This window comes from Scleropages formosus, chromosome 16, assembly GCF_900964775.1.
Source record: "Scleropages formosus chromosome 16, fSclFor1.1, whole genome shotgun sequence".
Classification (NCBI taxonomy): Eukaryota; Metazoa; Chordata; class Actinopteri; order Osteoglossiformes; family Osteoglossidae; genus Scleropages; species Scleropages formosus.
The window spans coordinates 15663249-15677433 of NC_041821.1; the positions used below are offsets into that span (position 1 = coordinate 15663249).

The 14185-nt window shown below is 42.1% G+C and overlaps 1 protein-coding gene across 4 annotated transcripts; it reads right to left on the reverse strand.

Annotated features, from left to right (window-relative positions):
- Positions 1–253: 253 nt before the first annotated feature.
- Positions 254–12084, reverse strand: nfya (nuclear transcription factor Y, alpha). Of its 4 annotated transcripts, none has more exons than XM_018751114.2 (10): positions 11980–12084; positions 8446–8569; positions 8039–8116; positions 6493–6639; positions 4909–5040; positions 4532–4637; positions 4252–4400; positions 3924–4097; positions 3541–3648; positions 254–1679 (listed from the first exon to the last, which is right to left on the reverse strand). In XM_018751114.2, the coding sequence occupies exons 2-10, from the start codon at positions 8524–8526 to the stop codon at positions 1617–1619; spliced, it is 1038 nt and encodes a 345-aa protein (XP_018606630.1). In that variant the 5' UTR covers positions 8527–8569; positions 11980–12084; the 3' UTR covers positions 254–1616. The 4 variants fall into 4 exon arrangements, with proteins under 4 accessions (XP_018606630.1, XP_018606628.1, XP_018606629.1 ...); XM_018751112.2 differs by having other exon boundaries at positions 8036–8116; XM_018751113.2 differs by having other exon boundaries at positions 8036–8116; positions 9778–12084.
- Positions 12085–14185: the final 2101 nt, after the last annotated feature.

Sequence of the window (14185 nt, forward strand, 5' to 3'; positions counted from 1 at the left end):
AGACGGCGCTCTGCGGAGCGGTCGCTCCACTTCTCCGGTACTTCATTGTACTGTGCCGTGGGGGGTCGGGAGTTGCAAGCTCACCTTGCCCACAACGTTATGGGGAAACACTGGGACAGGGCTGTGTAGTCGTACCGACAACAAGGATGGGAATAAAGTTTTATTACCACGATTACACTACTATCCTACTACCAGCTTTCTTCTATACACAGAATATAAAACATGTATAAAAGTGTTTAATAGCAGTTCACAATTTCGCATTTCTTAAAATTTAATTCATGCAGAGGAGAATCACAGTATGCTTACAATCATATTTACAAAGCCACCCCCGATCCCACTTCCACCCTTGACAGGAGGTGGAACAATGTATATGCAAAAGCCCTTGTAGTATTGCTAGTAGAGACAGGTCACTCCACTTCCAAAACAACTGACAAGACTGTGTGTGAAAGGTTGTCTTAAAAAAGGTACCAAGCCAATAGATTCATGTACACAAGTATTGCTTTCTATTACGAAATGCACACCTGAAATGGTTTCCATAAAGACAAACAGGAGGCCCTCCCCCACCTCGCTGGGCTGTACAAATACAAAAGAAGCAGTTTTTTTTTTTTTTTTTTTTTCCTTCTCACAAGAGTGACAGCAATACCATCTTGGGACTAAGTGCAAATTTTATATGTGTGTAGTTCATCTGTATGAATTAGTGGAGGGATACACTGGATCTTATTTCCAGCACCATTTCTCAGCCTGAAATCCCAAACAACAGAATAATGACACTTGCAAATGCATTCCTTGTCATGAGTCTATTGGCAATTGAATGGGTTGCTAAAGCTGAATGAAACCAAAAAAATTGCAATCATGCAATACCATCAAAACACTAAATCCTCTACCTTAACAAGGAACATGATATGTAAATGACTTGCAATTATACGTTACAATGAGAAGTCATTCAAGGGCATCATCAGCTACTTCTACCTTAAATAACATGAAACGTAGGTGTTACCTTCCCTCCTGTAGATGAAAATGCCCCTAATGCCATAGGACTGCACAAATATACAGGACCAATGGGAAAATCTGCAGTTACCTAACACTAGTAGTCCATTTCTAGAAAATATTTTAAGCCTAAGGTTCTCCAGTACAAGTCTTTCATTATGGTTGGTAAAAAATAAGTACTTTTACATTTCCAATGGCAAAACAAATTAAAAGTAAATGTTCATTTCTAGTTGATAACCATCAAATTAAACACTTGTTGGATTGTGTGCCTAAGTGAATTCAGCATGGCTTGTACCAGGGTTTGGGCATACAATGAACACCAGTACACACAGGACTAAAATACCAACACACTAGTATACAGACCAGACATTTTCAGTTTTCACACTGGAAGAAAAAGTTTGCTGGTTTCATAAACATTTGTTAAATTACAAAAAAGTATTCACAAAAATGTCTGATTTCTTCTGTTTTCCAATTCACGTTGCAACTGAGCTAGAAGCGATGTGCTCCTGTGTGGTAGTTGGATCGGCCAGAAGCCGCTTGCCCTCTTTGGGAATGGCTGGACGGCCCGGTACGCACGCTCACACACACGCACACACACTTACAAACGAAGGCGACTGAACAGACATGGGTTATGACACACGGATCATCTGTCCAACTTGCTCCTCTCCAGTCTGGGCCTGCTCTTGCTGACCCTGAAAAGGATATAAGCAGGGAGAGAGATTAGAAGGCTAGATGAACACTACAGAACTGAATAACATTCCACAAGCACAGCACACATTACAGGAACTGGTGTACATGGTAAATAGTGGTTTCCCCATTTAAGTGGCACAGTTCATTGTATGAAATCATCCCAGTGGATGGGGATCATTATCATCACATTATTCCTTTGGCAGACACTTTTCTCCATACCAACACACATCTCAGAGAACAACACAAAGAGTGTATTACATGAACAGGACGGGGGGACTTTTGCTGACTCTGTACCATATATATTTTCAGCACATTGCTTAATTTTCTGTTTTAAAATATGGTATAACAGAGACCTCCATATAACTAGATGGGCTAGAAGCTGCTGCAACGTCTTTTTGCCCGTCACCACACTCAGAACACACAACACCACTCACCACTCCCATAATCCCAAAGTTTTTACGGGCCATTTTGAAAATTTAAACATAAGGTAGGCTGCACAGAGGTGCAGCAGGTAGGTTTGGTGCCTTGCAGTCTGCATGTTCTCCCTGAGTTCATCTGGGTTCTTCCCAAGATCATAAGACATGTTTTGGCAAAACTAGTAACACTAAAGTGCCCGGTGCATATATGTCTTAAATCGTTCTGCTGTACTGGTATGAATGCTCGTAGGGAGTTTGGTGCAGCGTATCTAGCGTCACCTTGGATAAACAATTCGGCTAAATACTTCATACTAATCATTGTAAGTTGCTCTGGAAGAAAATCTGCTGAGAGAAGTTACTGTTTCCAAGTTAATTTGGAGGTTAACTCACTAGACATAACATAACATTGTTTGTTGATGAAATTGTGTCACTGCGCTAAAATAGGTAGAACATGAGTTGCACTTAAAACCCTCTCATTCATAGCCCAAGTCAAAATTGGTAAAATAATTATTTAAAAAAAAAAAAAAAAAAAAAAAAAGTGTAACAGGCAAAATCCTACTATCCTGACTCAAAGGCCCATTGTGAGCCAAAAGGCAACTATTCTTATACATATTTCAAATTTTTGTTATTCCAAATCCCATCCAGAGGATCATGAGTGCATTGCTTACCTTTTGGTTCTAAAATCTGTATGCAGCTTTTAATTCTATCAAACAAGTACACTTTGGTTTGCTTCCACACTAAAGCTTTAAGATAAACTATCTAAAAGGACTTTTTTTGTTCTTGCGGCATTATCTGACATCAGACAGTAATGTAGGTCTCATGACAAGCAGCATGAACCAACTGCATGGCTTGAGGCAACAGCTGGCACTTGGGCCATCCTAGTCCTCAGCAGTCTCCAGAACACGTTGTTCCTCACACTGCTACTCTCCTGAAAACAGGAAGCAAGAGCATACAGGCTGTGCATAGAACACCTGACAATTAAGCCTGCTGAGGTATCAAGCTATTGCACACTGAAAAATAAACTTTTATTAACTTCTATTAACCTGTATTTAGCCGACACGTTTGTCCAAGGCTTACCCCACAGGCTCCACGCATACTCTGCAGACTCGGCTGGATTTGGACCTACATCCAAACCCACAGCACATTTGTGTGACAGTCGGGTTAAGAGTGTTGTTCTGATCCTGGTGTACATTCAGGGTCCTACATATCATGGCATTCTATTTACTTTATTCCAACAGTACCATATTTCACAAATGCTAAGTAGTGTCTGTTCTCCTAATTAAATGAGGTAAAATAGAAATCTACAGAAAGTTTTGGGTGCGTTCAGGCAACATCTCCATGGAGTGTAGATAACTTTTAATGGCTTTCCAAGGACTCAGCAGACATGGAGTACCAGTGAGAGCTGAATTTAAAACCCTCAGCAACTTTTCCCTTGACATTCCCTCACCTGGATGGTAATGGTCATTTCATCCTTTGTCTTAGGGGAATAAAATCTGCCCCCATCACCCCGCTTCCTCTGCATGGCGTGTCGATGCCGTGATTCGTGTAGGTATTTCTGGAAATAAAAACACACAGGGAAAGTGCTGTCTAAATAAGCAGTGCATCTGTCAACATCTCTACCTCTAGTACAATTATCAGCTACAAATTAGGATAAACATAATATTTCTAAGACAAGACAGTTCAAACAGAAGAATGAAAGAGCTTTAAGTGTCACTGTCAATACGATTTAAATATGTGAATTTGTCTGAAAACTATGACAAATGAAATACAACTGTGCTAGTTTAAATTTAATCAAGTTCACAATAGACGGCAGTTAGCAGAACTCCTTACCCTGCGCTCCTTGGGAATTTTGCCCTCAGCCTCCAGTTTGGCACGGGCCTGTCTGCGTTTCAGGATACGGTGGTACTGCTTAGCATTGACGTAAAGCGGCTCCTCTTCCAGCATCTCAGCCCCTGGCAAGGGAATGCGCTGCAGGGAAGGCACAGCACCGCTGCCTGGAACCATCTAACAATCATACACAGAAAAAAAAAAACCGTTCATCCAAAAATCATTCATGTTTGAAGTTATTTCAAAAGCAACTTTTCTGCAGTACGTGTACGTCCAATTCAGTTAAGGCAATTTCACAATGTGCAGAAAAAGAAAAGGCAATGCTTCTCACCATGACCATCCCGCCTGCATTAACCATGTTGCCAGACACTGGCAGGGTGACGGTCAAGGTCCCCTGGCCACTGGTGCTGGTGTTGGTGTTTGAGCCTGCCTGTACAATCTGAGCACCAGCTAGGCTGGCAGCAGGGATTGTGATCATTCCTAGCATAGCATCAAGAAAAACACTGTCACTGCCATGTAAGGGACCAGCCTGCAAGTTTCTGAAGCAAGCAAGCGGTAATATTTTTGTTCATTCACACAACATATGTTGATATTTTTTGCAGTACTGATACCTTGCTGCAGGATAGTGCCGTCTGCATTCACAGGCTGATAGACAATAGTTTGGCCCTCAGCTGTCTGAGCCACTTGCTGGCCCTGCACAGTGATCTGCTGCTGGCCCTAGTGCGTAAACACACACACACACACACACACACACACACACACGTGGAAGAAAATAAATCAGTATGCTTCTTGACTTGCCATACCCAATGAATGAAATATAAACACTGTAAGCAATAAAAAACAAGTCCTGCATTTGCTCTCATTCTGCTTCTATATAAGAGGTGAAAAATGTAATGCCTAAGGTTGTGCATCTTCCCACAGCAGTATGTGTCCAAATGAATTTCAGTGCGCTTGCTGCTGCCCAGGTGTGGTCCACAAAAATGCCTACCTGGCTTTGACCAGCTGTGACAGCTGTCTGGGGCTGCTGGATGATGATCTGCTGGGTTGGGCCCTGCTGACTCTGTACCTGCAGTGCTTGGCCACCTTGCAGTTGAATCTGTCCAGGCTGGACCAGCTGGATCTACCCCAAGGAGGCAAGGAAGTTGTGAGACTGACTCTCTGGGTCTCAGGAACACTCCACACTGCAGAATTACTTTGTCAAAGTCCCTATCACATACACCACTTGGTGCTGGTAGCCACGAAAATAAGACCTTAATTCATGACCTTTTCTATTACATATTCACCTCGAATTTCACTATTGTGCACCCAGGTTACCACCAGTTCATGAATTGTTGCAATTAAGTTTTTTTTCCTTTTATTTAAAAAAAAAAAAAAAAAAAAAAAAAAAACCAACTTGTCTGGGTCATTTACACTGATTTACAACATTTAATTGACACAAACTGCTGAATGACCATTACAAATTACCTGTATTTTAAACTGCTTATGACTAGCTAACAAAACATGCATATTCTTTGTGCTACAGTCAACCTTGAGGAAAAGACACAGTAGTAGCAAAATTTTGCTGAGACTTCTGTGGTAAAAAAAAAAAATCCCTTTATACTGGTTTATTTAATCAAATAAAGGATTGATTACAGAAAATTTTTTGATCAAAGAAAAAGTGTCCAAATACTCCAAATATAAGTGTTCGCCAAATACTCTGATCTCTTTGTTAGAATTTTATGGGTAAAAAAATGTAGACGTTCACATAATTAATATGTTCATTATTCACTTATGTTCAATTCAATTATAGTGTAATACATATTCCACCACTATGAATAGTGCACCCAATGGCATCATGAAATCATTAAAACTCAATTAAGGTTAATAATTACTAACAAATGCACCATATACAGAGGACTTCAAGACAAGGGTTTGAAAAGATCTAGCAAAAAATGGTCCAAAACAGAAAGGTCTCTCTCACACACACACACACACACACACACACACACACACACACACACACAGACAAACTGAAACCGCTTGTCTCAAGCGGGGGTTGCGGCAAGCCGGAGCCCAGCCTGGCAACACAGGGCGCAAGGATGGGGGGGGGGGAGGGGACACACCCAGGACAGGACGCCAGTCCGTCGCAAGGCACCCCAAGCAGGACTTGAACTCTAAACCCGCCAGAAAGCAGGACTCAGCCAAAACAGGCTGCGCCACTGTGCCCCCCACGAAAAGGTCAGTAGAAGATTTTATCCAAAAAAAACTAAAAAACTGAACTGATTATAAATGATTTGAAATAAATAAAAGGTTTCAGTTTCAGAATGGCTAAAGAAGCTTGAGAGACTCTGAACTATATAGAGATACTGATCATTTTTGACTAGTAGTATTATAATATACAACACATTGAGGATGTTCTTCTTTCTGGTTTTCTTAAATTGTACTGGTGCTTCAAACGTTTGGAATTCAGAAGCAGTGCTACCAAGCAAAAAAATCTGGTCAAGTGCATGCAGTGTCCCACCTGATTTTCCTGCACCATAGCACACAACATCCCATCCCACAGTGCCCATCGCCCAGAGCAAGCCCCTCTCACCTGCTGTAGGCCCTGTGCTCCCGACACAGGCACCTGCATGATGGTCTGACCCTGGCTGCTTGGCATAGCCTGCACCATGATGGGCTGGCCAGAGGACGTTATGAGCTGGCCTCCACTCACCTGCACCATCAGGGGCTGTCCCTGCACCTAGAGAGGAAACAGAAGACGACACATTTGCTGGCGGGAGAGGTTTTACACACCGATGCTGTATGTAGTACGCCAGTGTGCAAACACTCGGAAAGCCTGGAGAATGCACAGCAACAGGCACTAAGAACCAACACATCACTTTGTCACGACATCACCAACTTCTGCACCAGTGTCACTGGTGAGGTCATCATGGAGTGCAGAAGACTGGAACAGGGACCAACCACTCAACATCTGCATTTCACACAGTTCCAAGTGTTCAAGGTAGCGAGCTGCTTGGTCAGTATTGCTTCCCACTGCAACTTCGAGGACTCCAGCGGGCACTTTCTCATCGGAAAAGGGTTACCATGCTGAACAAGTCATAAACCCAGGACACACCACCCTGGGGCTAGAATCTGTAGCCTGTAACATCCATATACACTGGCTCCTCAACTTACAAACACAATTGGAACTGGAAGTCCATTCATAACTAGATTTGCTTGTAAACCCAACATCCTTTTTACCATTGTGTCCCAATCAAACCACTGTGTCCTTCAATTTATTTACAGATTAAGTTCTATAAGCCTCAGATACATTTATTTAGCAGAAGATTTTCTCCAAAGCGACATACAACTCAGAGTAAATGAGATTATTTTACAACAGACAATGAGTTATAAGAGCAGACTGGCGACTATCAAAGCAGTTAGTGCATCCAACAGCATCACTTATGCCAGTGCACAGTACACAAGTAGCTGCCTATGTTGATAAACACAAAGGTGATCATGACCAGAGGATATGATGCAAGTTCATGGAGCTGATTATGGATATTTGGAGATATGGATCCAACAGTGGCATGTTTTGAGGCTTGTCCTGAATAATACGTTAAAAAAAATACTAAACGGTAAAAAATAAAAGGAGAACATTTTTAGCTTCTAACTACTTTAAAATTAAAAATAATTTTAAAGGATTTAAAAGAAAAAAAATCCTTTTTATCCACAAGCTCCAATTTCCAAACAATTTATTCCATAAAAGTGTGCAAAGTTCCTCATGTCACTGATTAAAGACAGACAAAAACACCAGGGACAGAAATGACTTGACACCGACACTCCACTTCAGTCTGAGTGCGTTTCGCTGCCATCTAATGACAGGAGGCAGAAACGCAACAGACAAAAATTTGAGAAACAGGTGAGCGTAGAAAATGTAATTAAAAACAAAGAAATAATCTTGAATAAAACGCTTGCATCTAGGAAAATTCCTAACTTGGGTGTTCGTAACACAAGGAGCCAGTGTAGTCGAGGACTGGACACCAACAAGCTAGCGATGAGGACGCATGCAGCTGATGAGGCCAGCCTGCTGAGGATGGGCGCTCATGGGCAAGCTGGGGCATGCAGCAGGGTAACAGAGCTGGAGGTTACACCACTACCTGGAGTGTCTGCACCTGCTGGCCAGAGGCAGGTGCCACCTGGGCCTCGGTCTGCAGCTGCACCGCAGTCACTGTGCCCTGTGTCCAAGACAACGCATAATTATCACAGAAAAACCAAGGCCACTGCACTGTGCCAGAGACAACAGAAGATCACAGTTGCCACACTGTTTGTGGTTTGACATGTAACAGCAGGAACACAGTCATTGTGCCCTGTAACTAACTGCAAACACACAACCACAGTCAGTATGCCGACGCGGAGTCCTGTGCTGACAGACCTGGAAAAGAAATGTTTTTCATCCCCACCCAGGAAACATTAACAGGTGAAATGGAGCAAAGAGGCCACTGCTCGTCTTAAGAATGGCAGAAAGAGAAAAGAGGGTTCGCAGCCCTCAAGTGCCTCGGCCCACCTGCTGCTGGAGCTGTCCACTGGCTGTCTGAACCACAATTTGCTCCCCGCTGGTGGAGCTAGTGGTGGTGTACTGCTCCATGCCTGTGATGTTCTTCTGTTAACCTCACTGTGCTGCTTCTCACCTGCAGGCACACAAGAGACCACAGAACCTGAGCAAATCCAGTGCAATCCAAATGACCACATTAAATACGGTACGAACACATTTTTTGTTTTCTGAGACCAAAACAATTTGGTTTCACGTGACTGGAAAAAGTTACTTATGTCAAGTACTCCGATGTATTGTTGCATAATGGTTTTTAGACAAACAAACTGAAAATCACAGTAAATAAAACGCTACAGTGGAACAAAGTCTGCATAAAGTGAGGTAGGTTCCAACTAACACCGAGAGCTTAGGGTTCAGAATATGACTCGCTGTGTCCGAAAAGAGTACAAGTTAACTGTGACAGTGAGTGAATCAAACTACAACAGAGCTGCCTGCTTAGCCTTTAACTAGAGAGCACAGGCCAAATAACAATGTTCAGTTTTCTGGCAAAATCATCAAGCAAGAGTGTGAGGACATTGTGTTAAATCAGAAAACATAGTCTGTTCATAAGGCTCCGCAAGTTACGAATGCAGCTGGGACCAGAAGTCTGTACGCAACTCGCTTTGTTCGTAAATCAAAAGTCCGCTGTACCACTACTTCATGATCAAAGTTAAACAGTATCAACATTCCCTTCATTTCTTTACAGATTCAGTAATAGTCTCGGCTAAAGTTTTAACCCATTACCGTTGAATTAATTCATTCAGTAGAAAGTTTCAACAATTCAGAGTAAAAACAAAAAGTGTATTTTCTCTAGTGCAAAGCTGTACATGCACACAACATTACTGTAACACAATTGCAATTACAATTGGATACTTCCAATTTTGCCAGCACACATTAGTCAAATAGCTGCCCACAGAACTGAGTGTGAGAGAATGTGCACAAATTATCACGATAGGTGGTGTTATGCAAAATTATGAAGCTGTTTTTACATTTCACCCCAACGATAGCATCTTATTGCAAGAGTATAAACTAGAAGTCATCCATACAAACATCTTTTTGGTAAATCACTCTACAGCTAACACAAACTATGGTTACGGCACAATTTTTCCACCACAGAACGATTAACCAAACTGTCACTGACTGCAGGTGCTCTTTTCACACATTTCTTCATACAGTCTCTACAAAAACTGAACAAAGATGCTGCTTTCTGCTGGTTCTGTTACAGCTGCCAGGAATGACAAGGAGCATCTACAGTGCATTTTACTGGAGAGGTGTCACATAAGTTTGAACTTTAAATGCAACACCAACCTTATGATCCATTCTGCGGCCACAGGCCAGTTGAATTTTTGAAGACAAAAGAGGCTTTTGAGATTCAGGCTGTTCAGAATTGCAGGTAATGTGACAGGGATCTACATCTTAATCTTGCTCTCCACTACTATAAAAGCAGATACTCTTCTTCCAGTAGCTACCTGTCATCATCTACTCAGTATTTGTAGTGGCCTGCTTGAAAACATATATATATCAACATTTATACCATAATTCAGTTGAAAATGCTGACCAGTGACCACAGCAATTATGCACTGAGAACATGAGGCGTGCAGTAATTTCTCCTACAACTGCTGTTTGTAAGCAGTTCAGTATGTAGTTACATAGTCATTTTTGTGACACTTTTCTGCAAAACATCTTACAGTTTTCAGCAGATTACAATGATTTCCCCATTTATACAGCTGTGCAATTTTAACTATCAGTTCGGGGTTAGCGCCTTCTTCAAGAGGACTAGGGCAGGAGGTGGGCTTCAAACCTAAGTCCTTTGACTGAAAAGCAAAAATTAGACTGGATGTTTCCATTTCTAAAAAGGATAATTTGTTAGTATTAAAAAAACAAATTCAGATGTGACTAGAAGAAAAACAGAATACTGAATATAGATAAAAACAAGGGAATACAGGGCGTGTGCTGTCAGATGTAAAGATTTGCTCAAACATTTACGTGTTTATGTTTACATGTTTGTTGTTTAGCTGACGCTTTTCTCCAAAACGACGTTAAGCTCGTTAGTGTTATGTACAAAAGTTACACAGTACCTTGTTTCGGTGTATCAGTTCAGGGTAAGTACTCTAAAGAAGCGTACTGCGGCAGGAGCGCAAGCCAGGCGGCGGTGCTAACCACTACGCCACCTGCTGTCAGCCAATGTAAAACGCGAGGGAATGTGGCCGACGGCGACAGCATTAACTTTTATCATGTTTGTGAAATCAAGTGCTGAGCAGGAATTCAGAAAGCCGTTATTCTCCCGAACAAACTCGGGGCTGTGTCACGTTCACATCATACGGGCGATCGGAGCGCGTGAAGTAACGCTCGCCCTGCGCGCGCGCGCGGCTCTCATTCGACGGCGGCCGTTTCATAAGACGAGCGCCGCGCGGACGCCATTTTCCTTCACATCGCGGCAAAGCGGCGGCACGAGCTAAACAAAAGGCGCCGCAACACGAACATGTACCTAAACATTAATATATACTATATGTTTATTCATGACTTATTTACTGTGCGTCCGATTATTTTGTGCCTCTTCTTGTGAATAGAAGTGTACACAAAAAAACACACATTCTCGTTCGTTAGTCAGTAGGACGAACAAAGGAAGAAATACCGAAGCAAATGGCATCTCTCCTAAGCCCGTTTAGTGTTTTTCGTGGTTTACTGTTTAACCCAATGGGATGCATAATTTTGGATGAAGAACGGTATCGTCGTCACTGCTTTCAAGCCTAAAATGTGAGAAGAATGCCAAAATATGAGCCCTACATTTTAAAGGAGAAAATTTGTCATCAAGTAAATATCAGGATAACGAACTACTCAGTAACAAATAGAGTATTCACTTAAACTATAACTACTAGGCCTAACCTTGCAGCTTCTTTGTCTGAGAAAAATACGACAAAACGGCCTGGCCAACAATAAGTAATAGTCTTTATTATGTAGAGACTCAGAACTGCATTTACACACTCGTCTGACTCTGAACTGGTACACTTGGCATTAGCAAAAGAGAGGCCAAATAATAAGCAGGAGAGCAGAGCGGTGTGTGCAGACATTTCGCGGTGAAGCGAGTGGCGGCTGCCATTGCTCAACCCCGAACAATTTCTTCGTTACCAACAAACAGCACAGGCGGTAAGTAAGTGGCCGGTCCGACACGCTGTCGGCGAGTAACCGACATTCCCGCCGCGCTGTGTGCCATCGCATCTGCGAGCATCCAGACCAGTGCCAGCAAGGACTGATTTCACCAGCCAGCAGCTCAGGCCCCTTCGCTCCACCAAACAACCGGTAGTGCCTCACACCGCGCTCCACCATTTCGCGAAGCTACACGCAGTCAATACCATTTTCTTAATGGCCACTTTTGCTCCGCATACCTAGCAGTTAAATTATAAGTACGGCCAATTCCTGTATTTTGCGGCGTTAGTAATTTGGTTGGTCAGCAACACGCCAATCCCCTGCTACCGGATCCCATCCCCTACGAGCCGCGCTCCCTCTCACCGTTTCTCCGCCGCACGGTTCCCCTCTGATTGGCTCGAGAACCGATCCACGAAGCCCAATCACTGAGCTGACGGAGCACGGACAAAATGGCGCAACTTCAACACCTCCAACAAAAAAGCTGAGTTTATTGCTCCTCCCCTTTTCGTTTCCGACACTGATAACACACCCACTTCGGCGCACTGCGCAGGCGCAATCCTTTTCTCCGCCCTTCTCTCCTACGAACTCAGGAAGAAATGGCGCTTCGGATTGTTTTACGTGTTAATGATTTGTATTGCGTGAGAAATGTCAGTACTCACAAATCAATGAAAGTATTACATGACGAAAATAAATTTGGGGAAAAGGCCGCCGATTTAAATTACTAAACAGTAATTTGTTTCTCAGGAGAAGAATGTGATTCACCTACGAAAAATCTGCTTGTCAGGCTGAGTGGACTGTTGTTGTTACACACAAAATAATCATGGAATTGGAGATTTTCACCTTCGAAGTCTCACGTTTAGAAACTTTATGCAACTGAATGTTCACCTTGTAGTTAGCGAATTTAATATAATGTCGACTTTAGTAGTAGTTACAGAACTTTACACAGTTTTCTCCACTAGGCTAGCTACAGATTTGACATAATAAAATTAGCCTTATTTGGTAAAAAAAAAAAGTCTTAACCCCTTAACTAATGGGAAAACTACATTCTTCTGAATAACTGAATTCTAGCACACATCACTGAGTGATTTTGAGTGGTGCAAGAAAATCTACATTTGTGGAAACGTCTGAACAATGATTGATATCAGTCCACTTGTCAATTAATGTAATGTAATGTAGTGTAATCTTCAGAATTCCATATTAATGTCCAGATACTCGTAATAAGAAATCCAAAATAATTTGAGATCAGCCCTAATTCCTGCAGGTCTATTGAATCACATCAGAGTAAATATTCACGTTTGACTTTTCCTCATGTGTTTCATTAATTCCTTCCCTTCCAAAATTAACAAAATTATATTTTTCTTTTGTTGCAGAAATTTGAATATACTACAGGAGCACAAAACATTATAGTTTCCTGACTTAAAAATACATTGTCTTATGTACTACTGGCCGGAAATGTAAAGTTGCGCATATTGTCAAGGTTAGATTGTGTTACATTATGAATACATATTTGTTGCGTGACAATATCAGATGAACTTTCTGCCCTTTTCTTAATAGTAAATAAACACTCATACATGATCATTAGCGTGCAAGTGAGGGGATGTCAGGGAAAAAGTTGCTGAGGGTTTGAACTTAAAACTGTCATCAGTCAGTGGTCCATGTCTGTGTTACCTTCATTTTGGACATGTTGCTGGAATCCTGAACCCACCCAAAACTCTGTAGACTTGCATTCTGCTTCATCCAATTAGGTGTACAATGTTTCATCATTGGAATATGTTATGGATCAAATGCAATATGTAGAAGGCTATAGTAAATAGGGCCTCAGAAGTACGTCAAGATTAGTTTATCCCATTGGTCACATAGCGCGGGGTTCCGTGTGGCCCATTATTCCACAGTGCTGTGTGCCCGTTTCACTGTTCGTTCGTGTACCTACTATTCACGGTGGCATATGGGTGGCACAGTGGCACTGGACCTCCTGCACGATGGGTTTGGATATGGGTTTGAATGTGCCTCAGTCTGAGTGTAATTTACATGTTCATCACGGGTTTGAGTGGGTTTTCCTCTCACGGTCCAAAGACTGTTTTCGATGGATTGGTACCATTAAAACACCCATAGTATTTGATTTTGTCAGTGTGTGTGTGTGTTACACTACTCTGCTGTACAAAAGTATCTGCTAAATATGAGTTCATATTACTACATTCCTGATACCAGACCCAGGCTGTTTGGATATTAAGGATACACAGGTCAGTTTCCAACTTTCAAAGAAAACAATTAAACGTTTGTGAACCACATACAGTATATGTTGGTGTGGTGTTTCATGTTTATATCAGGTCATACCAACTGCAGGCCTGTTATGGTCTCCAGCAGTATGACATCATGTCCTCCATTGTGGGTAAGTGGTACAGTTGGTACCAAGTTGATAGGTGGTGCAGATGCTGATATGCTGCTGTTGGGAGAGGGCGAAGCGTAACATTTACATTTATCCAACATTTTTCTGCAAAGGTGCTTACAGTGATTTACCCAGTAATATAAATTGGTAATTTACAGTACAATTTGGGGTAAGTACCTTGAT

What these genes read in the sequence shown, in the direction of transcription:
- nfya (XM_018751112.2), bottom strand. Translation starts at nt 8,526, where the DNA reads ATGGAGCAGTACACCACCACTAGCTCCACCAGCGGGGAGCAAATTGTG. An exon ending in GTGGACAGCTCCAGCAGCAG is followed by an intron (nt 8,117 to 8,445) that starts GTGGGCCGAGGC and finishes TCTTGGACACAG; the next exon opens with GGCACAGTGACTGCGGTGCA. An exon ending in AGGTGCAGACACTCCAGGTA is followed by an intron (nt 6,640 to 8,035) that starts GTGGTGTAACCT and finishes TTTCCTCTCTAG; the next exon opens with GTGCAGGGACAGCCCCTGAT.